Source organism: Balaenoptera acutorostrata, chromosome 18, assembly GCF_949987535.1.
Source record: "Balaenoptera acutorostrata chromosome 18, mBalAcu1.1, whole genome shotgun sequence".
Classification (NCBI taxonomy): Eukaryota; Metazoa; Chordata; class Mammalia; order Artiodactyla; family Balaenopteridae; genus Balaenoptera; species Balaenoptera acutorostrata.
In genome coordinates, this window is record NC_080081.1 from 65,345,685 (window position 1) to 65,371,645 (window position 25,961).

The 25,961-nt window shown below is 39.9% G+C and overlaps 1 protein-coding gene across 3 annotated transcripts in view; it reads left to right on the plus strand.

Annotated features, from left to right (window-relative positions):
- The first annotated feature begins 2,553 nt into the window (after positions 1 to 2,553).
- LOC102998585 (phosphatidylinositol 3,4,5-trisphosphate 3-phosphatase TPTE2) overlaps positions 2,554 to 25,961 on the plus strand; it is a 96,865-nt gene continuing 73,457 nt past the window's right edge. For 2 of the 3 annotated variants that reach the window (XM_007193681.2, XM_028161724.2), the window contains exon 1: positions 22,922 to 22,947. Coding sequence is in view for 1 of the 3 variants with exons in the window: in XM_057533136.1 (XP_057389119.1) it covers positions 8,235 to 8,290; positions 14,052 to 14,096; positions 14,902 to 14,955 (155 nt within the window). In the remaining 2 variants the exon portion in view is untranslated. Of the gene's footprint in view, positions 2,656 to 8,198; positions 8,291 to 14,051; positions 14,097 to 14,901; positions 14,956 to 22,921; positions 22,948 to 25,961 lie in introns of those variants that run through there. The other variant, XM_057533136.1, reaches the window with a different exon arrangement.

Here is a 25,961-nt window from a genome sequence, read left to right on the forward strand (position 1 = left end):
TGGAGAGCCTCTGAAACATTACATCATCATCAAAGGTTTGGTGACAAACTTCCAACAGCCCTGGTTTGGATATCTTTACTTCCAGGTCACCAGATGATGTGCGGGTCCAGTTGGGGTTTGGTGCTTTCTTTAGGTGTGTCATGTGAAGCTGAGTCTATTCCCTAGAGTCTGGTGGCACAAGGATTGGTTAGTAGTACCTGACAGGAGCCTTTTCAGAGAGGTTAAATGGAGTCTTTCTGGAAGTATCTTTTCCAGTTGAAGAAATCTCCAGTTTATAAGTTGTGATGCTCGAGGTTTTCATCTTCCAAGAGTGCACTGGGAAAAGATGGCTCTACCAAAACATGGTTATTTTCAATAGAAGCAATTAGGCCTTTGTAATATTGGTGTATCCTTTTGTCAGTTGTGGGTCAAAAGAGGCAAGAGCCAGTGCACTGGGCATCCTGTGACTATTTCAAAGGGTGAGAGTTTATGAGTGAATCTAAGATTGACAAGGATCAACAGCAATGCTTGCGGCCAAGATATTTGGAGGGCCTCTCCAAGACTCAAGTTCTGCCAATTGAGTCTTAATAATGTCATTAGTGCTTTTGACTAAACCAGAGGATTGAGGGCGGCAAGTGCAGAGAAAGTGTTGTAAACCTGGCCAAATAGCACAGACTCGTTGAAGTATCTGACAAGTAAAATGGGTTCCTCGGTCACTGTGAAGTTTGAGAAGTTCCCCAGATAGGAATAATCTTTTCCAGAAGGACTTTAGCCACAGAAGAGGCAGTAGCATGTCTGCAAGGGAAGGCTTCAGTCCAGTGTGAAAACATGCAGACCGTGACTAAAACATATTTATATGCATGAGACAGAGGAAGTTGTATGGAATCCGTCTGCCAGATCCCAAAGTGTCCGTTAGGCAATGTAACATGCCCGGGGAAGTACAAACAGGCTTCTGTGAGTTATATTTAGGACAAGTGGGACAAGTGATGTAGGCATTTTTGTGGTCTTGTTAATGTTTCCCCGCCAATATTGATTCATGAAGGCTATCATTTTGTCAGTAGACCAATGGTTTAAAGCATGAACTGTGGAGAGGAGTGGCAATTTTAGAGTCTCTCGCAGGACTGGGTTGTTATTTGGTCCAAACCAGCACTTTCTCTTTTTATCAAACCAACAGTTGTTGAATTTCCAGTCTTGTGTTTCCTTTTCTGAGGCCAATTTTTGGGCTTCTCTAGCCAGTTTTTCTAAGTTATCATTTGTGGAAATATCCCTTTTGATCATGACAGAGGTTTGACTGCTGTTGGTTCCTTTAAGGACAGCATGCCTTGCAGAAATGTCAGTCAGATGATTTCCTTTAGCTTCCAGAAACTCAAGTTTAGAATGCCCTGGAATCTTAATGATAGCCAAAGCAAGCAAGTAAAATTATTGCACCCAATAATTCCTAAACATAAGGGGCTTTTATTTGCACTGGAATTAAGGAAGTCACATTGCTTACACAACATTCCAAAATCATGAGCTGTTCTGCAAGCATATTTACTATCAGTATAAATATGGGCAGTTTTGCTCTTGGCTAAAGTGCACGCCTGTGTAAGACCAAATAGTTCAGCCTGCTGGGTCAAAGTAGCCATAGGTAAGTATGCTGCCTCCACAATATCAAAAGGAGTTGCAATAGCATACTCAGCACGGTATTTGCCATTGTCACCGTTTAAATAAGAACCATCAGTGAGCCATGAGAAGTCAGTGTTACCCAAAGGAATTGCCTGCAGATCATCATGAGGAGTCAGGAGGTGATCCATCAGCATTAAGCAGTCAGGAGGGACTTTGTCGGGGACAGAGGGGAGAACAGCAGCAGGGTTAAGTTTATTGCAATGTAAAGGTGTCATGTGAGGAGAGTTAATGAAAGGACTTCATAGGAAGTGAGCGACTGACTGAGAAATGTTGAGTATGATGAGAATTCAAGAGGGCTTTTACTGCATGAGGTGCAAAAGTGGTTAAAGGGGATCCCACAATGATATTCTCAGTGGTCTTAACCAAAAGGGCAGTGGCTGTAAGGCAAGAGGGGGTATCCCAGTGTCACAGGGTCCAGTTGCTGGCTATAATAGCCTATGGGTCAATGGTGGGCCCTGGGTTTTTGAGTGAGTACCCCAAGGGCATTACATTACTTTTCTTATACGAAAAAGGAAAAAGGGAATCTGAAAATTGGGATGCCCAAGGGCAGATGGGTTCATCAAACTCTCCTATAAGGCCTTAAAGGCTATGTTATATGGTTTTTCCCATAAAATTGGGTCAGGGTTGTTATTATTTAGTAAAACATACTAAAGAGGTTAGGCCATAAGAAGGAAATTCGGAATCTAATTTTAGCAATAACCAACTAGCTTTGGTGCTTTTAGTTTGGGGTTTTAGGAAACTTAGGACATCATGAAATCTATCTGGATCTGGATATAGCCCTTGTTCTGATAGCAGATGCCCTAAATATCTAAACTGGGTTTGGGCAAACTGTAATTTTTCCTTGCTGACCTTATGTCCCTTTAAGGCTAAAAGCTTTAGCAGGTGGCTGCTGTCTTCCTGTGAAGGGGCTTGAGAAGGAGAGCAGAGAAGCAGATCATCCACATATTGCAACAAAGTGGAACCTCTAGGGAATTTTTTATCATCAAGATCAGCCTTCAGGATTTGTAAGAAGTAAGTAGAACTCTCAGTAAACTCTGAAATATTACTGTGCAGGTGAATTTTTTTTCTTCCCAAGTGAGGGGGGAAAAGGTATTGGCTAGTTTCATCAACTGGAATACTAAAGAATGCACTGCATAAATCAATTCCAGTAAAGAATGTGCTTCCTGTAGGAATGGATGTTAGCAATATATGAGGGTTAAGAACAACAGGATGTTTAGGCATAACAATGTTGTTTCTTGTTCAGAAGTCCTAGACAAACTCTCACCCTCGCCCTTAGGTTTTCTCACAGGGGCAATAGAAGTATTACAGGGATTAGTAAAAGGGATAATGAGACCTTGAGCCTGTAATCTTCTATTATGGGCTTTATGCCTTGAAGGGCTTCTTTACTTATAGGCTCTTGATTAATTCTGCGAAGAGGCTTTGAGGGATCTACCTGAATCTTGATGGGAGATGCACTGTGAATTTTGCCGGTATCAGTGGAGATTTTGCCTGTAAGGAGGGTGGTAGCTGATTCAATAGGGACAAATAATTAGTGTTTCCAGGATCAGCTCTAGACGGAGCAAATAAAAGATGTCACAGGGTCATTTAATTCAACTGATCAGCTGCTTTGATGACTACTGTTAAATTCTAGAATTATTCCCCCCAGAATTCCCTGGTGGTCCTGTGGTTAAGACTCGGGCTTTCCCTGCCGTGGAGCTGGGTTTGATCCCTGGTCGGGGAACTCAGATCCCATCAGCCGCAGTGTGGCCAAAAAAAAAAAAAAAAAGAATTATTCCCCCCTTTTGAGAGAAGGAAATTCTGGCATGATACTTCTTTAAGGAGTCACAGCCTTACAAATGCATAGGGGTGAAGGAACTAAGGAGAAAATGGTGTGTCTCTCTCAAAGGGCCTAAACAAAAGGAGGTAGGTTCAGAGACAGAAGCATCTTGGGGTTCATTAGAGGTCCCTACTGGTTGAACTGTTCTAGTACTCCAAGGCAGGGACTGCTTTATAGTAGTGGCGTTGATAACCAAGAGTGTGAATCTGATGTCTATTAGGACTGGAAGAGATTCAGCCCCAATCTGGAGAAATGTTTCTTCAAGCCAGTTAGAGGGAGGATTGGGAAAAGCCCCTGTAGTTCCTCAGAGCCCTCTCATTGAGAATTGAGAGTCTGTTCAAAGGCTGGTTAGAGGGCTGCAGGTGCCTGAAGAGCTTAAATTTGTAAGTCTCTTTTCCAATGTCTCTGCAATAATAACAGAAACTAGGAGGGTTTTGCTTTTCAGTTGCTGGAGTTGAAGATTAAGCATTGCGGTGGTCTTCCTTTTAGGTGACTCATCTAGCATTCAAGAGAGCTGGTTTGCCAGATTAACTAAATTTGGAGTGGACATAGTTTCCCATTTCATCCTGGTCCTTTTTACTAGAAGGGAAAGGTCCTGGTTTAGCCTGTAAATAAATATAGAGTTAAAAGCTACCTGAGTGGACTCAACATCTGAAGGAAGATCAGAATTTTCATTTAAAATAATCTGAAATTGACGGTAATAGTCATGAACAGGCTTATCAGATTTTTGTGTGCAAGGCTGAATTGTGTTCCAATCAACAGGCTTTGGAAAAGCCCTAGAAATTGCCCTGTGAAGCCACCTAGCGATTGTTGAGCCTGATCAAATAAATTAGCAGGCTGGTTTTGAAACTGAAGGTAATCATCAGTTAGATCCATTACACCTGTAATGATCAAGCTCCCTTTAATTGTTTTTACAAAAACGTGCAGGTCCTCCAGTAGCCTACACAATAAGAGGTTTGCCTGAGTTGTTTTTCAGGAGCTTGAAGTCAGCTGTGTCCAGTTTGAGCTCCAGCTGGTTAAGACTGGTTAAGACCACCGACCCTCCAACTGAGCATGCTCGGTGACCTTTTGACATCAGAAGGCAGGAAAACTCCATCCTCAGAGCATGCTAATACCACTATTTTCTGAGCATGCGTACTGGGAAGAAGCCGGTAGCTTAGGTGTATCTACGAAGAAGATCACCTCACCTTTTTCTTATCTCCAATTAGCTTTGCCCATGCTCCCCACGCCTTAGTTTTATCCCATAAATACCCCTCGCTCCCGGGCCTTTGAGGTGGTGGATTTCGGACCTGTTCTCCTGTCTGCTTGCTTGGCTGCCTTGTGAATAAACCCCTTCGCTGCTGCAAACTTCGGTGTCTCAGCATTTGGCTTGCTGCGTGTTGGGCAAACAAACCTGGTTCGGTAACGCTTTTCCAGTTGTATTTCTAGGTACCTTTCAGGATTTTCCCAGTTAGCAGTCTTTATTCAGTGTTGGGACTGGCTTTTGCCGACCAGCATATAGACTAGCTGATACAAGGCAGAGTAAAGCAGGCTGATAAGTTGAGTAACAGTATTAAATTCCTCAGCAAATCTGTGAGGCTCTTCGGTTACTTTGGGAAAAATCTATGACTATGGCTCAAAGTTCAGAGAATAGCTTTAGCTCAGAGACTAGAAGAAATGAAGGGTTTAGTCTCTGGATCCTCAGTAGGCTTAATTTTAAAGGTACTGGTTCTGAAAAGTTCAGAGGAAAAGGGGAGGGGGGAGAGTTTAAGAGAAAAAGGGAAGTTAGCCAAGAGAGTTAGTGTGGGGGAAGTGAGGGTATAGAGGAGGGGTAGATGGCAGAGAAGGGAAAAGAGGGCAGCAGAGGCCTGAGCACAAGGAGACAATGGAGAGAGACGAGACGGCGCCAGAAGCCGTTTTCTCTTTTTTGCATGGTAACCCCTGGGAGACTTACTGGTTGCGGGCACCTGAGCGACTCTCTAATTACTAGCTGACCCTTATGCTGACCAAGCTGACTTCAGTCGTCATGCTGTACAAAGAATAGAGTTCAGAAAGGTCACTTAACAAACAAACAACAACAGTAGACCCTGGAGAAAGGGAAAAATCTGATTTCTAGTTGTTACATTATTTTCCAAGTCCAGTTTTGAACAAAAATTTAAAACATATAAAGAAACAAGGGCTGTGATCTTCTGAAGAGTTTCTTAGTCTTTTTTCCGTCCTCTTATCTAAGACAGGAAGGCTGGAGGGGGCTGGGGTTACCTTACTGCCCTTCCCCAAGGTCAGAAAAGGCTCTGGTAAACTAGGTTTCTTTAGGGCAGGTCTTTGTCACAGAAAGTAGGATGCTCTGGGCATATTTCAGAATGGTCTGGCCTTGAGGTCATCAACCTGACACTGAAGTCAGTGACCATGTTTTATTCATTTTTTGTAACTTGCAAAGTGCTTTACAGACATAATACTAAGTAAATATGGCTTTAATCTCTTTTTTCCATGTCTTCACCTGACCATTTATTCAGCTTCATAACATGTACCAACACAGACGTCAAACTGATATTTTATTCCTCTTTTGGGGGTAATTTTTATATTGTAATTTCCATATAAAAATTCTAGTGTTTCACTTATGTTTTAAAAACTTTTTGGGGGGAATTCCCCGATGGTCCAGTGGTTAGGACTCAGCGCTTCAATGCCGTGGCCGGGGTTCAATCCCTGGTCGGGGAACTAAGATCCCACAAGCCGCGGTGCGGCCAAAAAAAAAAAAAAAGTTGAAATTTAAAAACTTTTTTTTTCCATATTTGTTTTCATTTGTTTGGTATTACTTTACACCTTTCAGGTTTACTCAGGAAAATGGGTGTATTTTTAATTTACAACTAATACTTGATTGTTTCTTCTCAATCCTATGACTTGATACCTTGAGTAAAATGATTTTGTTTCCTCCTCATTCCTGTATCAACCTTGCTTATTTTACTTAAAGTTAATATTAGCCAGAAAATATTCAGCCCTCTGGTCATTCTCTCCAGCCTATAGGGGAAGCCAAAAGCTCAATGCAACCTTTTTTAGAATCAGAATATGTAACAAGCATCCCCTCTATTAGATGCAAAAGAAAAAGTAACAGGGGAGACAGTCTGCCCTGGGATGATTATCCTGGGCTCTTTGATCTTCGTACCCCACCCCTGTCCTTAAGGAGAACAGCGTCTGTTTTTAAGTCCCTGCAGCCTGGAACCAAGTTCATTGTACTCCCCACTCTGGTAATCTCAGGACCACCTGGAATCTGTTGTTTAGTGTTGCTATGGACATGGAGTTCTTATTCTAGTACTGGCTTGTTAGCAGCACCAGGTAAAGACCTAGGGCGGAGGCCTCTGGCCAAGGATATCCCATCCCATCCTCTGCCCTTTATGTCGGCTCATGTTGCCCTTTCACCCTCACAGAGTGAGAAGAGGATAACGTTTTAGAGGGACAGCCGGAGGGTGTGGGGAGGAGGAAGGATGGGGAGAAGGGACAGGAAGGGGGTCTTCGGACCCCGTAGACAGGAAGGTTTGCCTTGTGCCCAGCTGTGGGGAGCCCTAATTAACGCTCCTCTCCCCTCCCGCTGATTCTGCAGAGCCCCGTCACCATCAGGGCATGGGGACATGGGACATGGGGGGGGGAGGGGGCACTAGGCCGAGGTAGGACCAACTAGCGGTAACTTTGTGGCTGGCTAGGAACTGGGCCGAGATTTCACTTAACGGACTTGACTTGGGGAAATTAAAAATAAGAAAGAACGGAAAAGAAAGAAGGAAAAAGGCGTTACCCTGAAAGGCAGTGGGAGAGAAAATGGCTGCCAGGATCTTGAGGAAAGTTTGCTCCCGCTTAGGAAAGGTTGTACCCAAGTCACAAAGTGCGCCCCACAGCCCCTTCCGAGAGGCAGCGCCTCTGCCTTCGCTAAAGCAGCCTTGCCTGCAGATAAGTGGGTCCAGGGCTTGCAGGGAGGGGACCCAAGAAGCCGGCTGTGCCGTGGCCGCCCTGGGTCTCGGGTCCACCTCGCCCCTGGAACACAGGCGGTACCTCCGAGCTTTGGGCTTCCTACTCCCACTGTGCATGAGCTGGTATGCCTCAAAGGTATGGAATTCACAGGTGGCTGGGCCCCACGCCCTAAACTCAGAATCAACATTTATGCCCAAATTGGTCTGTTTTTGGGAAAAAAAAATTGTTTTCTATTTCTTTTCAAATTGCTCTCCTTGCTCGGGATTTAGGGGCTGGTGACACATTTCTGCCTGCCTCATGTGGACGTAGTATTACTGCTTGTTAACTTGGCAGTCTACTTGGCAATGTGTTACTCTCCAGGGACTTCCAGTTCTCGTCCATGAAATCTGCTCTATGAAATGCTGAGGGTCACATCTCTTAGCTTTCCCAATTCTTTGATTTATTCTGCAGAGAATACTTCAGGATGGAAATATCATAAGTCACTATGATGATGTAAAATTAGTTTGAAACGGGTTTTGTTTCACTTCCTGGGTCCTGTCCAGCAAGTGGGCAATCTTTAAAGAGTCCTGTGCTTGAGCTAAACTTAAGTTTTATTGAACACACAAAAAATGTTTTTCTCTATTTCTTGAGCTAACATGCATGTTTCACAGGCTTGATAAAATTGCACAGTATTGCAGATTTTATGTTTGTGGATTCAAGACTTTCGAAATGCTGATCCATATGTGTGACTTTCTAATTGGGATATCATGTGTGTTTTAAACATATCGACTATATAATGCATACATGCTTTTCCTTTTCTTAGATTAATTGTAGATTAAATTCGACCACGAAACAAACCATGCAGAGATTAAAGAAGAATTCTTTACATTCCTGGTTCATGCATCAAAAAAATAAGTAAGTGATAAGATTCAAATTTACTGAATTTTAAGCATAATTCTCAGCCTTGGTTAATAGAATAGGGAATACATATGTACCTTCTTTCATAATAAATGTAAGCTGTATGCAAATGAAATGAGCAAACTCAAAATTTAAAGACCTTGTTTTATGCCTGTAATTTCCTTAAATACCGCAGGTTAGGCAGTATGTCAGTAATAGTATGCATGTGCCATTCATGGTCTCTTTAAACTTGTCCTTTAGCTGTGGCTGGTTGCCCTAATGGAGGATGTTCTGTCCATGGGTGGTGACCATTTTACAGGGACGGCCACTACAAGGGCTTCAGTTGTCACATCTCCGTCAACACCTGAAATGTTGCTAATTACCACAGTGAAGGTCACAAATGCATTTTTATTAGTGAGATTAGTGGTTTACAAATCGGCATGATGGATATTAGAAATACACAAATATTCAAGATCTGTGAACTGGTGAAAATAAATAATAGTAACTATCTCAAGGAATGTAATGAGGACCAATTGAAGTAGTATCTGTGAAGCATCAGCACAATGCCTGGCCCTTAGTAAATACCATTTAAATATTTATAAGGTGAAAGATCACTTTGTGATATTTCTTTAATTTTAGAAAATTTATCATTTTTTTTCAGCTTTTTCTTTTCCATTTTTTTCTCATTTATTCTCAGATGTCTATAATCCAGATGTTAGATATGATTTTATGCTCCATATCAATTGGCTTTTCTTTTGTATGTTCTCCCTCTGTATTCTTTTTTTTTATAAATTTATTTTTGGCTGTGTTGGGTCTTCGTTGCTGCACGCGGGCTTTCTCTAGTTGTGGCGACCAGGGGCTACTCTTTGTTGCAGTGTGTGGGCTTCTCATTGTGGTGGCGTCTCTTGTTGCGGAGCACAGGCTCTAGGCGCGTGGGCTTCAGTAGTTGTGGCATGTGGGCTCAGTAGTTGTGGCTCATGGGCTCTAGAGTGCAGGCTCAGTAGTTGTGGCACACAGGCTTAGTTGCTCTGCAACATGTGGGATCTTACTGGACCAGGGCTTGACCCGTGTCCCCTGCATTGGCAGGCGGATTCTTAACCACTGTGCCACCAGGGAAGCTCTCTCTATTCTTTTCTACTATTTTCTGGGAGAGTTTCTCAATCTCATCTTCCAACTCTAATTTGCTTTTCACATGTACCCAAACTACTCTTTATCCCATGAATGGATTCTTTATTTCAACAATTATTCATTTACACTTAAGATTTCCTCTTGGGTTTTTTCCTTATGGTTTCTTATTTTCATTTCATGTTACTAACATCTTCTCATGTATCATTAAGTGTGCTTCTCATGTGTATTTAAAAATCTTACTACAGTAATCAAGACAGTATGGTACTGACACAAAAACAGAAATATAGATCAATGGAACAGGATAGAAAGCCCAGAGATAAACCCATGCACCTATGGTCAACTAATCTATGACAAAGGAGGCTAGAATATACAATGGAGCAAAGACAGCCTCTTCAATAAGTGGTGCTGGGAAAACTGGACAGCTACATTTAAAAGAATGAAATTAGAACACTCCCTAACACCATACACAAAAAAACCCTCAAAATGGATTAGAGACCTAAATGTAAGGCCAGGCACTATAAAACTCTTAGAGGAAAACATCGGAAGAACACACTTTGACATAAATCACAGCAAGATCCTTTTTGACTCACCTCCTAAAGTAATGAGCATAAAAACCAAAATAAACAAATGGGACCTAATGAAACTTCAAAGCTTTTGCACAGCAAAGAAAACCATAAACAGAACAAAAAGACAACCCTCAGAATGGGAGAAAATACTTGCAAATGAAGCAAACAACAAAGGATTAATCTCCAAAATATACAAGCGACTCATGAAGCTCAATATCAAAAACAAACAAACAACCCAATCCAAAAATGGGCAGAAGACCTAAACAGACATTTCTCTAAAGAAGACATACAGATGTTTTGTTCATCTCTGTTTGTTTGTTCTTTATTCTTCTAGGTGTTTGTTCTTTAATTCTTCTAGGTCTTTGTTAAACATTTCTTGCATCTTCTCAATCTTTGCCTCCATTCTTTTTCCGAGGTCCTGGATCATCTTCACTATCATTATTCTGAATTCTTTTTCTGGGAGGTTGCCTATCTCCACTTCATTTACTTGTTTTGCTGGGTTTTATCTTGTTCCTTCATCTGGTACACAGTCCTCTGCCTTTTCATTTTGTCTATCTTTCTGTGAACGTGGTTTTCATTCCCCAGGCTGCAGGACTGTAGTTCTTCTTGCTTCTGCTGTCTGCCTTCTAGTGGATGAGGCTATCTAAGAGACTTGTGCAAGCTTCCTAATGGGAGGGACTGGTGGTGGGTAGAGCTGGGTGTTGCTCTGGTGGGTAGAGCTCAGTAAAACTTTACTCTGCTTGTCTGCTGATAGGTGGGGCTGAGTTCCCTCCCTGTTGATTGTTTGGCCTGAGGCGATCCAGCACTGGAGGCTACAGGCTCTTTGGTGGGGCTAATGGTGGGCTCCAGGAGGGCTCATGCTAAGGAGTACTTCCCAGAACTTCTGCTGCCAGTGTCCTTGTCCCCACGGTGAGCCACAGCCACCCCCTGCCTCTGCAGGAGACCCTCCAACACTAGCAGGTAGGTCTGGTTCAGTCTCTATGGGGTCACTGCTCCTTCCCCTGGGTCCCGACGTGCACACTACTTTGTGTGTGCCCTCCAAGAGTGGAGTCTCTGTTTCCCTCAGTCCTGTCCAAGTCCTGCAATCAAATCCCACTAGCCTTCAAAGTCTGATTCTCTAGGAATTCCTCCTCCCATTGCCAGACCCCCAGGTTTGGAAGCCTGAGGTGGGGGCTCAGAACCTTCACTCCAGTGGGTGGACTTCTGTGGTTATAAGTGTTCTCCAGTTTGTGAGTCACCCACCCAGCAGTTACGGGATTTCATTTTATTGTGATTGCACCCCTCCTACCGACTCATTGTGACTTCTCCTTTGTCTTTGGATGTGGGGTATCTTTTTTGGTGAGTTCCAGTGTCTTCCTGTGGATGATTGTTCAGCAGTTAGTTGTGCTTCTGGTGTTCTCACAAGAGGGAGTCATTTTGTTTACTTTTGATTCAGTGATTAGTTAGGAATCGACGTATCTCTAAAGAAGACATAGATGGCCAAGAGGCACATGAAAAGCTACTCAACATCACTAATTATTAGAGAAATGCAAATCAAAACCACAGTGAGGTATCACACTGGTCAGAATGGCCATCATCAAAAAAATCTACAAACAATAAATGCTGGAGAGGGTGTGGAGAAAAGGGAACACTCTTGCACTGTTGGTGGGAATGTAAATTGTTACAGCCACTATGGAGAACAGTATGGAGATTCCTTAAAAAACTAAAAATAGAACTACCATATGACCCAGCAATTCCACTACTGGGCATATACCCAGAGAAAACCATAATTCAAAAAGATACATGCACCCCAATGTTCATTGCAGCACTATTTATGATAGCCAGGATATGGAAGCAACCTAAATGTCCATCAGCAGAGTAATGGATAATGAAGATGTGGAACATATATGCAGTGGAATATTACTCAGCCATGAAAAGGAACGAAATTGGGTCATTTGTAGAGACATAGATGGACCTAGAAACTGTCATACAGATTGAAGTAAGTCAGAAGGAGAAAAACAAATATTGTATATTAACACATACATGTGGAATCTGAAAAAATTGGTGTAGACAATCTTATTACAAAGCAGAAATAGAGACACAGACGTAGAGAAAAATGTATGGTACCAAGGGGGAAAGCGGGGATGGGATGAATTGGGAGATTGGATTGACATATATACACTATTGATACTCTGTATAAAGAAGATAACTAACAAGAACCTACTGTATAGCCCTGGGAACTCTACTCAGTGCTCTGTGGTGACCTAAATGAGAAGGAAATCCAAAAAAGAGGGGCTATATGTATACATATAGCTGATTCACTTTGCCGTACAGTAGAAACTAACACAATATTGTAAAGCAACTATACTCCAATAAAAATTTTTTTAATTAGAAAAAAAAATCTTAGTCATTGTGTTGCAGTGGTTCTGCTTCAGATGATATATGATGTTCAGTTTGTTGTATTTTTCAGGAGTCATACTCCTCAGGTATCTATTTTGACTTGTGAGTTCACATTCCTTGTGCCCATTGGCCCCTCTGTCTGGTAACTTGTATGAGGAAAGAGCTGAAGGTTGGGGACCATCTCAGCATAATTATTAATAGCGCATTCTTGTCACTTTCAAAAGTATCCTGGCTTGGATGACGTATTATAATGTCACTCTTGTTGAAAGCTAAGATCCAGGGTGTGTTTTCCTCAGTAAGTTTAACATGAGTGGAGGTGATGAGCCTGGGCACAGAGAGTGTCAGGAACCATGAAACACTGTGACCAGGCAAATCCTCTGATCAGGGTATGTCACCTTTCAGCTCCTGGGCTAGGCAGCATTGGGGGAGGCAGTCACCCTAGGTTGTCACCTGGGGCTTTGGAGATGGGGCGTGGATGAGTGAAGGCCCAAGGATTGCTCTTCAGCCCTTTCCTGTTTTCATCAGCTAACCTAATCCTACCCTAATTTTATCCTAACTACATCTGGGTAGTTGCTACTGGGTTCTACTGAGGAGGCACTTATTGTCTCCAAGCACTCAAGGGAAAGGCAAGAACCGAACTTAAAATTTCCCCTCCCACTGAGTCCCTCCAGGCTGCCCTTGGCAGCCCTTTTCCTCAGTCTGTCCACCAGTTAAGGGTGGACTCTTTAGAGTCTTACAGTTTTGTGTTATTTCTTGGAATCCATACTTCCATTCGTCTTTTATAGTTTTGGGAGGAAGGCTATTTCTCATCTCGGATAGGAACCCAAGATTTCCCAGGGAATTACTCTGAGAATCTTGAAGTGTTTTTAAAATTTAAAATATGTATCAGTTTATATTGTTTTCCTGTACTGATTTTTTGAGGCATAACATTTGATGAAGAAGGCAGGCTGCCTAAAAACCAATAATACTTGTGAAATGGTGAATATTCAGCATGATCTTATGAAGTTGACGGATGCAAAGTGCATTTTTATGTGTCTTATTTTACAGATGAGGAAATTGAGTTGTAGAGAGATTAAATTATCCAAGCCAGTGATTTGGTGGTGGGAAGTCTTGGTTTTAGATAATATAACCAAATATCTTTTTGAAATAAATTCAGAGAAAAACAAAAAGGAATCATTCTAAACATGTTCTACTTCTAGTTCAGAAAAAAAATTTAAAATATTATATAGGCCATCCTTGATCTACCTACCTGTTTCTTCTCTACTGAATGATGACCAGTGACTAGTCCTTGGCATTGGAATATTCGTTGTTCTGGCATTTTCTTTTTTTTTTTTTTTTCCTGTAACCCTTCATTAGTTATTCCCTGGATCGACCTCCTCGTCCCTATACTCTCGGCTCTTTCATGTTTCCCAAATTGATTCCAGAGTGTGTGCATGGTTGGCAAAATGGGGAAGGAGAAAGGAGGTTTAATAATGAATGCTACACCTCCTTTGCTTCTTTCCCTCGCTTTCCAGTGGATTCACAAACACACGCACAGCCCAGAGGCCGTCTCAGAGAGCCCAGTGCTGTACTCTAAAACTGTTTGTTTAGTTTTTTCCATATTCATGATTTTACTTTTCATGTCTTGAAATTCTATCGGGAAAAAGAAACTAATTGCCTTCCAAACTGTCTGACGTATTTTTTGTATGATTTTTACTCTTTGGCAGAGTTATGGATGCCTCTTTAGGCTCCTCTGACAACGTTGACAAAGGGTGAGTTGACTGATGTGGGTGGTGAAAGGTATTGGGAGCGCTGACCACAAAGGGAGGTCTCTTTCCATAAGAGACTGGAAGCTTCTATAGGTAACTTTCTTTTGGGGTCTAGATGGAAAAAAGAAGAGGTCATAAGTGGGAGAATCCTTACTCATAGTCTCTTTGTGACCTTTAGTAACTAGTAGCCAAAACTCTTAGGAAACTCTCAGAATGTCTGTGTGTGTGTCTCTGCTAGCATGGGCCAGGAAAGGAGGAAGGATGGGCAGGAAAGAGCAGCCCTACTCCATCTCGGCTCTGGCCCTCACCCTCCAGAGCTCTGCTACCATCTAAAGCTGGTGTCCCAACTGTAAACCCACCATCATATTGGAGAGATCCCCTGCCTCAGGCTTGTTGTTCTTTGAACCAAACTGAGGAACAGCAAAGGAGTACATGGTACAAGGAAAGTAGGGCTGCAGGGGAGGGAAGGATAATCAGGAAGTTAGAAGGGGCTGGAAGTTTGTAGATCTACAGGCTGAAGTTGAATTTTGAAGTAAATGCAACCTCAGTGCAGTTACACATGAGAGTTAGGTGTAGAAATCAAGAATTATACTTTTCTGGATTTGTCAGTCTTCTTGGACAGGCCTAAGGTCTTCATTACGACTAATAAAAGCCCTATTTCTTGGGAAAATTGAAATACTGATTTACCAAATAAGTAACTTCCATGTAGATTTTTAGAGTTCAACCAGTTTACAAATTGAAGACTACTTGTAACTAATTAACTCTATGAAGTCATTTGGAGTTTGATCGTGTGTTTTTAATTCCTTAGAAATGACGCACATGAATTGACATCAGGAATCTATGACGGAGCCGCCTATGAAAGGTGAGGTGTATATTGAGGAGTGGGGGGCCAGGGGAAGTGAAGTGGAGAAATTTAGTCTCGGGATTATCCATGGCAATGCAGAATTTTCTGGACAATGATCTAAAATTCTTTCTAAAAACATAGTAATTGCAGTGAGTTGTTATGTTTACTATATTTTTTAGATTCAAGGAATCCTTATTGTTCAGATAAATTCATTATATCACTATTCCATATAGAATATCACTAATGATAAATTTCTGCATACTAGTGAAGTAAAATAGAACAATTCTTGAGGGTCGATGATGGTAATAAAGATGTCAACTTTGGTAATTCATATGAATAAGTCAGTGTGAAGTTTGAAAGGAGGGAACTGTTGGTGGATCTCTTATCATTGGGAAGATAGGGTTTATACTGACGCATGAAGAAAAGGGAAAACTATGGAAAGTAAAGATATAGTGGCACTGAACAGCACCTTCAATCAACTGGACCTAATTGACATTTATAGAAGAGCTCATTTAACAAGAGCGGAATATATATCCTTCTCAAGCTCACATGAAACATTCACCAGTATAGATCACATTCTGGGACATAAAACACACCTTAGCAAATTTAAAAGAATAGGAATCATACAAAATTTGCTGTCAGACCACAATGGAGTTAAACTAGAAGTCCGTAACAGAAAGATAGCTCAGAAGTCCCCAAATACTTGAAGGTTAAACGGTGTACTTCTCAATAACACATGGGTCAAAGCAGAAGTCTCAAGAGAAATTTTAAAGTCTTTTGAACTAAATGAAAATGGAAATACAAACTATCACAATTTGTAGGATGCAGCAAAAGCAGTGCTTAGAGGGGAATTTACAGCCTTGGATACATATATTAAAGAAAGATCTAAAATCAATAAGCTTCCAGCTTAGGAAACAAAAGGGAAAAAAGACCAATATACACCTAAAAAAAGCAGAAGAAAAGAGATAATAAAAGTTAGAGCAGAAATCAATGAAATTGAAGGCGAGAAAATCAACAAAGCCAAAAGCTTGTTCTTTGAAAAGATCAATAAAATTGATATCTCTTTGGCCAGGCTAACAGGAACAAGAGACAGAGGACACAAATTGCTAATGTCAGAAATGAAATGGGGGTTGTCATGACTGATCATATGGACATTGAAAGGATAATAAAGGAATATTATGAACAACTCCAAGCCCACAAAGTTGATAGCTTACATGAAATGGAGTAATGCTTTAAAAGATACTACCAAAACTCATACAAGGAGGAATAGATCATCTGAATAGACCTGTATCTGTTAAAGAAATGGAATCAATAATTAAACCTTCCAAAACAGACACTAGGCCTAGATGGTTTCACTGGTCAATGGTCAACGTTCCACCAAACATTTAAGGAAGAAATGATGTCAATTTTCTAAACTGTTCCAGAGAATAAAAGCAGAGAGAACACTTTCTAACTCATTCTCTGAAGTCAGCATTACCATAAACCAGACAAAAACGTTACAAAAAAAAATTAAAAGCACAGAACATAGAGGCAAACATTCTAAACAAAATATTGGCAAATTGAATCCTACAATGTATGTAAAAAATTATATACCCAGACCAAGTGGGATTTATCTCAGATAGGCAAGGCCAGTTCAATATTTGAAAATCAGTCAGTGTAATCCATCACATCAACAGGCTAAAGAAGAAAAATTGATTGATGCAGAAAAAGCATTTGGCAAAATCTAACACTCATTCGTGATTTAAAAAAAAAAAAACTCTTAGCAAACTAGGAACAGAGGGCAACGTTCTCAACTTGATAAAGAACAGCCATAAAACCCATCTAGCATCATACTTGATGGTGAGAAACTTGAAGCTTTTCTGTGAAGACCAGGTACAAGGCAAGGATGTCCCCCCAATATCACTCCTTTTCAACATCATACTGTAAATCCTAAGAAGGATTATAGTAATGAGCAATGAGAAGGAAATAAAAGTATGCAGATTGGAATGGAAACAATTAAATGTCTTTGTTCATATATGACATGATTGTCTATGAAGAAAATCCAAAAGAATCAATTAAAAAAAAAACTTATGGGCCTAATAAGCTTATGTCCTGTAACCTTGTATAACTGCTTAATATACAAAAGCTGATCACTTTCCCATACACCAATAATGAACAGGAGGAATTTGAAATTAGAAGGACAACACCATTTAAATTAGGACCCCCAAAATAGATTTATACCTAAGTATTTATCCAACAAAATGTACAAGATCTATATGAGGAAAACTAAAAAATTATTATGAATGAAATTAATGAACTAAATAAATGGCAGAGACTTTGTGTTCATGTGTAGGAAACCTCAATATTGTAAAGATGTTGATTCTTTCAAATTGTAGATTCAATGCAATCTGAATCAAAATCCCAGAAAGTTATTTTTGGGATATTGACAAACTGATTCTAAAGTTTATATGGGAAGGCAAAAGACCCAGAATAGCCAACACACTGTTGAGGAAGAGTAAAATCAGAGGACTGACAATACCCAACTTAAGTCTTAGTGTAAAGCTACAGTAATCAAGACATGTGGTGATGGTTAAAGAATAAACAAATAGATCAAAGGAATAGAATAGAGAGCCCAGAAACTGGCCCACACAAATATAGACAACTGGTCTTTGATGAAGGAGCAAAGGTATGACAGTGGAGAAAGGATAGTTTTTCAACAAATCATGCTGGAACAACTGGACATACACATGCAAAAAATAATCTAGACACAGATCTTACATGCTTCACAAAAATTAAATCATATCATAGACCTAAACATAAAATGCAAATCTCTGAAACTCCTAGAAGTTAACACAGGAGAAAAGCTGGATGACCTTTAGTTTAGTAATGACTTTTAGATACAACACCAAAATCAAGATTATGAAAGAAAAAAATGTGATAACTTGAACTTCGTTTGAATTAAAAACTTCTGCTTTGTGAAAGACCTTGTTAAGAGAATGAGAAGACGAGTCAGCCACAGACTAGTAGAAATTATTTGTGAAAGACACATCTGATAAAGGACTGCTATCCAAATTAAAGAACTCTTAAAAGTCATCAGGAAATGAATTATCCAATTAAAAAAAACGGGCAAAAGATTTGAACAAACACCTCACCAAAGAAAATACACAGGTGGCAAATAAGCATATGAGAAGATGCTCAACATCACGTCACTCAGGAATTGCAAATTAAAACAAATTTTGTTGCATGCCTCTTAAAATGGTCAAAATCTGGGACACTGACCACACCAAATGATGGTCAGGATGTGGAGCAACAGGAAATTTCATTCATTGCTGGTGGCAATGCAAAATGGTGTAGCCACTTTGGAAGGCGGTTTGGCAATTTCTTACAAAGCAAAATATAGTCTTGCCATATGATTCAGAAATTATGCTCCAAATGCGTTGGAAAGTTTTGTCTACACAAAAACCTGCACACAAATATTTTAGCAGCTTTACTGATAATTGCCAAAAACTGGAAGCAACCAAGATGTCATAGATGAATAGAAAAACAAACTGTGATAGCTATATATAATGGAAAATTATTCCACAATTAAAAGAAATGAGCTATCAAGCCATACAAAGAAACAGAGGAACCTTAAATGCATAAGTGCTAAGTGAAAGAAATCAGTCTGAAAAGGCTACATATTATGTGATTCCAACTATATGACACTGTGGCAAAGGTAAAACTATAGAGACAGTAAAAATATCAGGAGTCGGGATTGGGGGTGCAGAGGGATGAATAGGCAGAGCACAGGAGACGTTTAGGGCAGTGCAACAATTCAGTATGATGCTGTCATGGTGGATACATGGCATTATGCATTTGGCAAAATCAGTAGACCTGTACAACACAAAGGGTGAACACCAGTTTCAACTATGGACATTAGTTAACAATAACGGATCAATATTGGTTCATCAGTTGTAACAGATGTACTGGATGAATGCAAGACATTAATAATAGGAGAAACTGTTAGGGAGAAGGAGGTATATGGAACTCTCTCTATTTCCTGCTTAATTTTTCTATAAACCTAAACTTGTTCTAAAAAATAAATTATTTAAAAAAATTTACAACCACAAAGGAATATCACCTCATGCCTGTTAGAATGGAATTGTTGGGCTTCCCTGGTGGCACAGTGGTTAAGAATCTGCCTGCCAATGCAGGGGACACGGGTTCAAGCCCTGGTCCAGGAAGATCCCACATGCTGTGGAGCAGCTAAGCCCATGTGCCACAACTACTGAGCCTGCGCTCTAGAGCCCGCGAGCCACAACTACTGAGCCCGTGTGCCACAACTACTGAAGCCCACACGCCTAGAGCCTGTGCTCCTCAACAAGAGAAGCCACTGCAATGAGAAGCCCGTGCACCACAACGAAGAGTAGCCCGCGCTCGCCGCAACTAGAGAAAACCCGCGTGCAGCAACAAAGACCCAACGCAGCCAAAAAAATAAATATAAATAAAATAAATTTTAAAAAATGTATGTATAGAATGGCATTGTCAGAAAGATAAAAAATAACAAGTGTTGACAAGGATGTGGAGAGAAGGGAATGCTTGTGCACTGTTGGTAGGAATGTAAATTGTTACAGCCACTATGAAAAACACTATGGAAATTTCTCAAAAAATTAAAAATAGAATTGTCATATGATCCAGCGATTCCACTTCTGGGTATTTATCTGAAGAAAATGAAAACACTAACTTGAAAAGACATTTGCACCCCCCGTGTTCATTGCATTATTTACAGTAGCCAAGACATGGCAACAACGTGTCCATTGACCAATGAATGGATGAAGAAGTTGTGGTATATATGTATACAATGGAACATATTCAGCCATAAAAAAAAGAATGAAATCTTGCTGTTTGCAACAGCATGGGTAGAACTTGTGGACATTTACGCTAAGTGAAATAAGTTAGAGAAAGATAAATATCATATGATCTCACTTGTATGTGGAATCTTAAAAGAAAAAAAAGCTCATAAATAAGAGAAAAGATTGGTGGTTTCCAGAAATGGGGGGGTGAGGGCTGCGTAGGGGGTGGGTGAAATGGGTGAGGGAAGTCAAAAAAGGTACAAACTTCCAGTTATAAAATAAGTCACCCTGGGAATGTAATGTACAGCATGGTGACTATAGTGAATAATACTAATAATACTGTACGAGGGATGGTACCTGCAAACTACAGTTGAATTTGAAATAATTGCAAACACAAAAACTAGTTACACCTTGGGATTAGGTTCAGAAGTAAAGAAATGGTTTTAAATCTTGCTCCATTAAGGATTCTTTTACAGGCCTAGGAATTTCATTGCCACCGTGTAAAGCCGCATTTCTAGGGTAAAATGAAATACTTATTTCCAAATAACCAAATTACACATGAATTTGCAATTTTCAATTCATAATTGAAAATTTGTTTATCTCTCTACAACTTAGCTAATTTGAATGAAAAAAGTAAGTCTGTGAAATCACATGATGTTTCTGTACATTTTAATCCTTAAGCTATGAGCAGAATGAATTGATATCTGTAACCAATAAGGAAGCCATCACTGAAAGGTGAGATTATATATAGATAGATATGTAAAGTTGCACACACAGAGATATGTAATACGAAGTTTCTTGTATGCTTTTTCTAAAATGTTGGCATGTTCTATATGTAACATTCTGTTTTTGATCTAGTTGGATAAAAGAGAAACAGATCAGAAAAGGGAGATTTACTCCCATCTGAGTGACTAGTAGCCAAAACTCTTAGAAACCTGTCACATTGCCTGTGTGAGACTCTGCTAGAATGGGCTGTATTAGTTTGCTAGGGCTGCTGTAACAAAATATCGCAAATCGAGTGGTTTAAACAACAAAAATTTGTCTCAATCCTCAAGGCTAGAAGCTGGTATCAGTATGTTGGCAGGGTTGGTTTCTTCTGAGAGCTGTGAGGAAGAATTTCTTCCATGCCTCTCTCCTAGCTTCTGGCGGCTGCTGTCAATCGCTCCAATCTCTGCCTTCATCTTCACATAGCATTCTTTCCTTTTGTATAAGGACATCAGTCATATTGGATTAGGAACCCCCCCTAACCAGTAGGACCACATCTTGACTAATTACTTCTGCAACAGTGCTACTTTCAATAAGGTCACATTCTGAGTTAAAGGGGATAAGACTTCAACATATGAATTTTGGTGGGACAGTATTCAGCCTACAATGTGGGACAAATGAGGAGAGATTCATATTTGGAAACAAGGGGAAGGCTAGCAGTGGCCTGGGAAGAGATGAGCCCTCAGCAGAAGGGAATGGGGCTAACAGACCCTCGATCTGTCCCACACCCTCCAGAGCTCTGCCACTACGTAAGGGTCCTCAAATCCAAACCCATGATGGCAGTGGAAGTGGCTGGAGCCGTCACTGCCTCAGGCCTGCAGTTGTTGACCCTGTGTGAGGGGCAGGAAAGATGACCAGGAGGGGTGAAAGTAAGGAAGTGATGGAACTTGAGAGTCAGGAATTTAGATGCAGTAAGAGGGATGCGTACCTACAAACTGAAGTGAAATTGAAATAAATGCCATCACAAAAGGCTGTGACCATTCGGATTAAAGGAATAGAAAAGAACTTGAGGCATTACTATTTTCACAGGCCTAAGATATCAGTTAGTGCCTTGTAAAGTCTCATGTTTAATGAAAATGACATACCAGGTTCAATTTAGTGTTTATATACGTGAGTTTTTTAAAGATCAACAAGTTCATAAGTATATAGTAATTGTAGCCATTTAAATGACAAAAATCAAGTCAGTCAATTACATGTGATGTCTGACCATGTACCTTTTAAACGCTTTAGCCCATACCTGAATGAATTGATTGATATCAGAAACATGAGGAAGCCACCAGCAAAATACGAGATATAAAGGAATAAAGATATATATATATAATTAATATACATATGCATATACATATTTCTATCAACACAAACACACACATGCTCACACACAGACAACACAAAGAGAGAGAGATTGAAATTTGGGAAATTTACTCTAAGGAGCATTCATGGCAGTAAGAGTGTGTTTGACACTGTTTCTAAGTCGAGTCACAGTAGGATCTGTAGATAACTCTATCTGCTATGGGTCCAGTTGGAAAAAAGAGGAGCAAGTCATAAAAGGGATGCTTCTTTCTCTAAGTGTGCTACCACTACTTACAGGCCTAAGATAATCATTACCACCTTATATAAGGCCTCATTTCTAATAAAAATGACATAGCAGGCTCAGTTTTGTGATATATACATGAATTTTTAAAGATCAACCAGTTCAAAAGTTGTAGAGTAACTGTAGCTATTTGAATGAAAAAAAGTAAGTCTAGAATTACATGTGGTGTGTGAACCATGTATCTTCTCAATCTTTTAGCACTGCCCTGAATGAATTGACATCAGAAACCCATAAGGATGGCAACAATGAAACGTGAGATATAAATGAATATTAAAGATAAATATGTTTTATATGTACATGTATGCACATATATTTATATACTCTTATCAATATGAACACACAAACACATATATAAACATAAATACCATGGAAGAAAAAGAGGTGCAGTTTTCAAATGCATTCTTAGGAGTATCCATGACAATACAGTGTCTTCGACATTGTTATTAAATCTTCTCACTGTAACACCTGTTAGTAACTTTCTATCTTTTTTGGATCTTAGTTGGATAAAAGAGGAACAGATCATAAGAGGAATCCTTCTTCCTCCTAATAACTACTAGCCAATTCCTGAGTCATGAACTTTTCTGATAGGTCAAAACATTTATTACAAATGTATATAGAATCATTTCTGAGAAAAATGAGATATCAGATTCCAAATAACTGATTTACATGTGAATTTTCTAAGAGCCAACCAGTTTATAAGTTCAAGGGTAATTATAACCCACCTGAACTAAAAAAGTAAAAGTCTAGAAGTCTTATGGTATCTTATTTTGTCTGTTTTTAATCCTTTAGCACTGCCCTGAGTGAATGGACAGCAGGGTCCTCTGAAGGACTCTCCAATGCAAAGTGAGCTATGATGAATAAATATGTATGTAATATGTACACACACACATATGTGCATAATATACATATACAGAGAGATTGAGATTTGGATGTTCACCTTTAGGAACAGCCATGGGAATACAGAATTCCCTCGATACTGTTTCTAAGGTCCTCTCATGGTAAGGTTCTATATGTAACATTCTTTGTCTTTTGAACTGAGGTAGAAAAAGGATGAACAGGCCATAAAGGAGGTCTTCTTAATCCTAGTATTTGTCACTTTTGGTTGCTGTGAGTGACACTCTGCTAGGCTGGGTAAGGGAGGAGAGAAACTTTTTTGGAGCAAGGAGGAATTGGCCGTGGGCAGGGAGCAGAGGAGGCTTCAGCCAAAGGATGGAGCTCGTAGGACCCAGGTCATCCATGACCTTCCAGAGCTTTTCACCATGTGAAGCTGGTACCACAAACGCTCATCACATGGAGGGGCCCTGACTCAGGCCTGCAGTTACTCTGCAGTGTCTGAGGGCCAGGAAAGACAACCATGATAGGGTGGGAGTCCGAGCATGATGAAGGGACTTGAGAAGCAGGAAATTATGTGGAGGAAGAGGGATGTGTACTTGCAAATTGAAGTTGAACTTGAAATGAATGCCACGCCAGAAGGCTGCTCTACATTGGGTCAGATTCAGTAGTAAAGAACTGTACTTAACGCTTGAGTCATTAACTTTTTTTTTTTAATTTAATTTTATTTATCTTTTTACACAACAGGTTCTTATTAGCCATCCATTTTATACACATCAGTGTATACATGTCAATCCCAATCTCCCAATTCATCCCACCACCACCCCCCCACCCCCTGGCCACCTTGCCCCCTTGGTGTCCATACGTTTGTTCTCTACATACACCTGTGTCTCTATTTCTGCCCTGCAAACCGGTTCATCTGTACCATTTTTCTAGGTTCCACATATATGCATTAATATACGGTGTTCGTTGTTCTCTTTCTGACTTACTTCACTCTGTATGACAGTCTCTGGATTCATCCACGTCTCTACAAATGACCAGTTTCGTTCCTTTTTATGGCTGAGTAATATTCCATTGTATATATGTACCACAACTTCTCTATCCATTCATCTGTCGATGGGCATTTAGGTTGCTTCCATGACCTGGCTATTGTAAATAGCGCAGCAATGAACATTGGAGTGCACATGTCTTTTTGAATTATGGTTTTCTCTGGGTATATGCCCAGTAGTGGGATTGCTGGGTCATACGGTAATTCTATTTTTAGTTTTTTAAGGAACCTCCATACTGTTCTCCATAGTGCCTGTATCAATTTCCATTCCCACCAACAGTGCAAGAGGGTTCCCTTTTCTCCACACCCTCTCCAGCATTTGTTGTTTGTAGATTTTCTGATGATGCCCATTCTAACTGGTATGAGGTGATACCTCATTGTAGTTTTGATTTGCATTTCTCTAGTAATTAGTGATGTTGAGCAGCTTTTCATGTGCTTCTTGCCCATGTGTATGTCCTCTTTGGAGAAATGTCTATTTAGGTCTTCTGCCCATTTTTGGATTGGGTTGTTTGTTTTTTTAGTATTGAGCTGCATGAGCTGTTTATATATTTTGGAGATTAATCCTTTGTCCACTGATCATTTGCACATATTTTTTTCCCATTCTGAGGGTTGTCTTTTCGTCTTGTTTGTAGTTTCCTTTGCTTTGCAAAAGATTTTAAGTTTCATTAGGTCCCATTTGTTTATTTTTGTTTTTATTTCCATTACTCAAGGAGGTGGATCAAAAAAGATCTTGCTGTGATTTATGTCTAAGAGTGTTCTTACTGTGTTTTCCTCTAAGAGTTTTATAGTGTCTGGTCTTACATTTAGGTCTCTAATCCATTTTGAGTTTATTTTTGTGTATGGTGTTAGGGAATGTTCTAATTTCATTCTTTTACATGTAGCTGTCCAGTTCTCCTAGCACCACTTATTGAAGAGACTGTCTTTTCTCCATTGTATATCCTTGCCTCCTTTGTCATAGATTAGTTGACCATAGGTGCATGGGTTTATCTCTGGGCTTTCTATCCTGTTCCATTGATCTACATTTCTGTTTTTGTGCCAGTACCATATTGTCTTCATTACTGTAGCTTTGTAGTATAGTCTGAAGTCAGGGAATCTGATTCCTCCAGCTCCGTTTATTTCCCTCAAGACTGCTTTGGCTATTCGGGGTCTTTTGTGTCTCCATACAAATTTTAAGATTTTTTTGTTCTAGTTCTGTAAAAAATGCCATTGGTAATTTGATAGGGATTGCATTGAATCTGTAGATTGCTTTGGGTATTATAGTCATTTTCACAATATTCATTCTTCCAATCCAAGAACATGGTATATCTCTCCACCTGTTGGTATCATCTTTAATTTCTTTCATCAGTGTCTTATAGTTTTCTGCATACAGGTCTTTTGTCTCCCTAGGTAGGTTTATTCCTAGGTATTTTATTTTTTTTGTTGCAATGGTAAATGGGAGTGTTTCCTTAATTTCTCTTTCAGATTTTTCATCATTAGTGTATAGGAATGCAAGAGATTTCTGTGCATTAATTTTGTATCCTGCAACTTTGCCAAATTCATTGTTTAGCTCTAGTAGTTTTCTGGTGGCATCTTTAGGATTCTCTATGTATAGAATCATGTCATCTGCAAACAATGACAGTTTTACTTCTTCTTTTCCAATTTGGATTCCTTTTATTTCTTTTTCTTCTCTGATGGCTGTGGCTAGGACTTCCAACACTATGTTGAATTATAGTGGCGAGAGTAGACATCCTTGTCTTATTCCTGATCTGAGAGGAAATGCTTTCAGTTTTTCACCATTGAGCATGATGTTTGCTGTGGGTTTGTCATATATGGCCCTTATTATGTTGAGGTAGGTTCCCTCTATGCCCACTTTCTGGAGAATTTTTATCATAAATGGGTGTTGAATTTTGTCAAAAGCTTTTTCTGCATCTATTCAGATGATCATATGGTTTTTATCCTTCAGTTTGTTAATATGGTGTATCACATTGATTGATTTGCG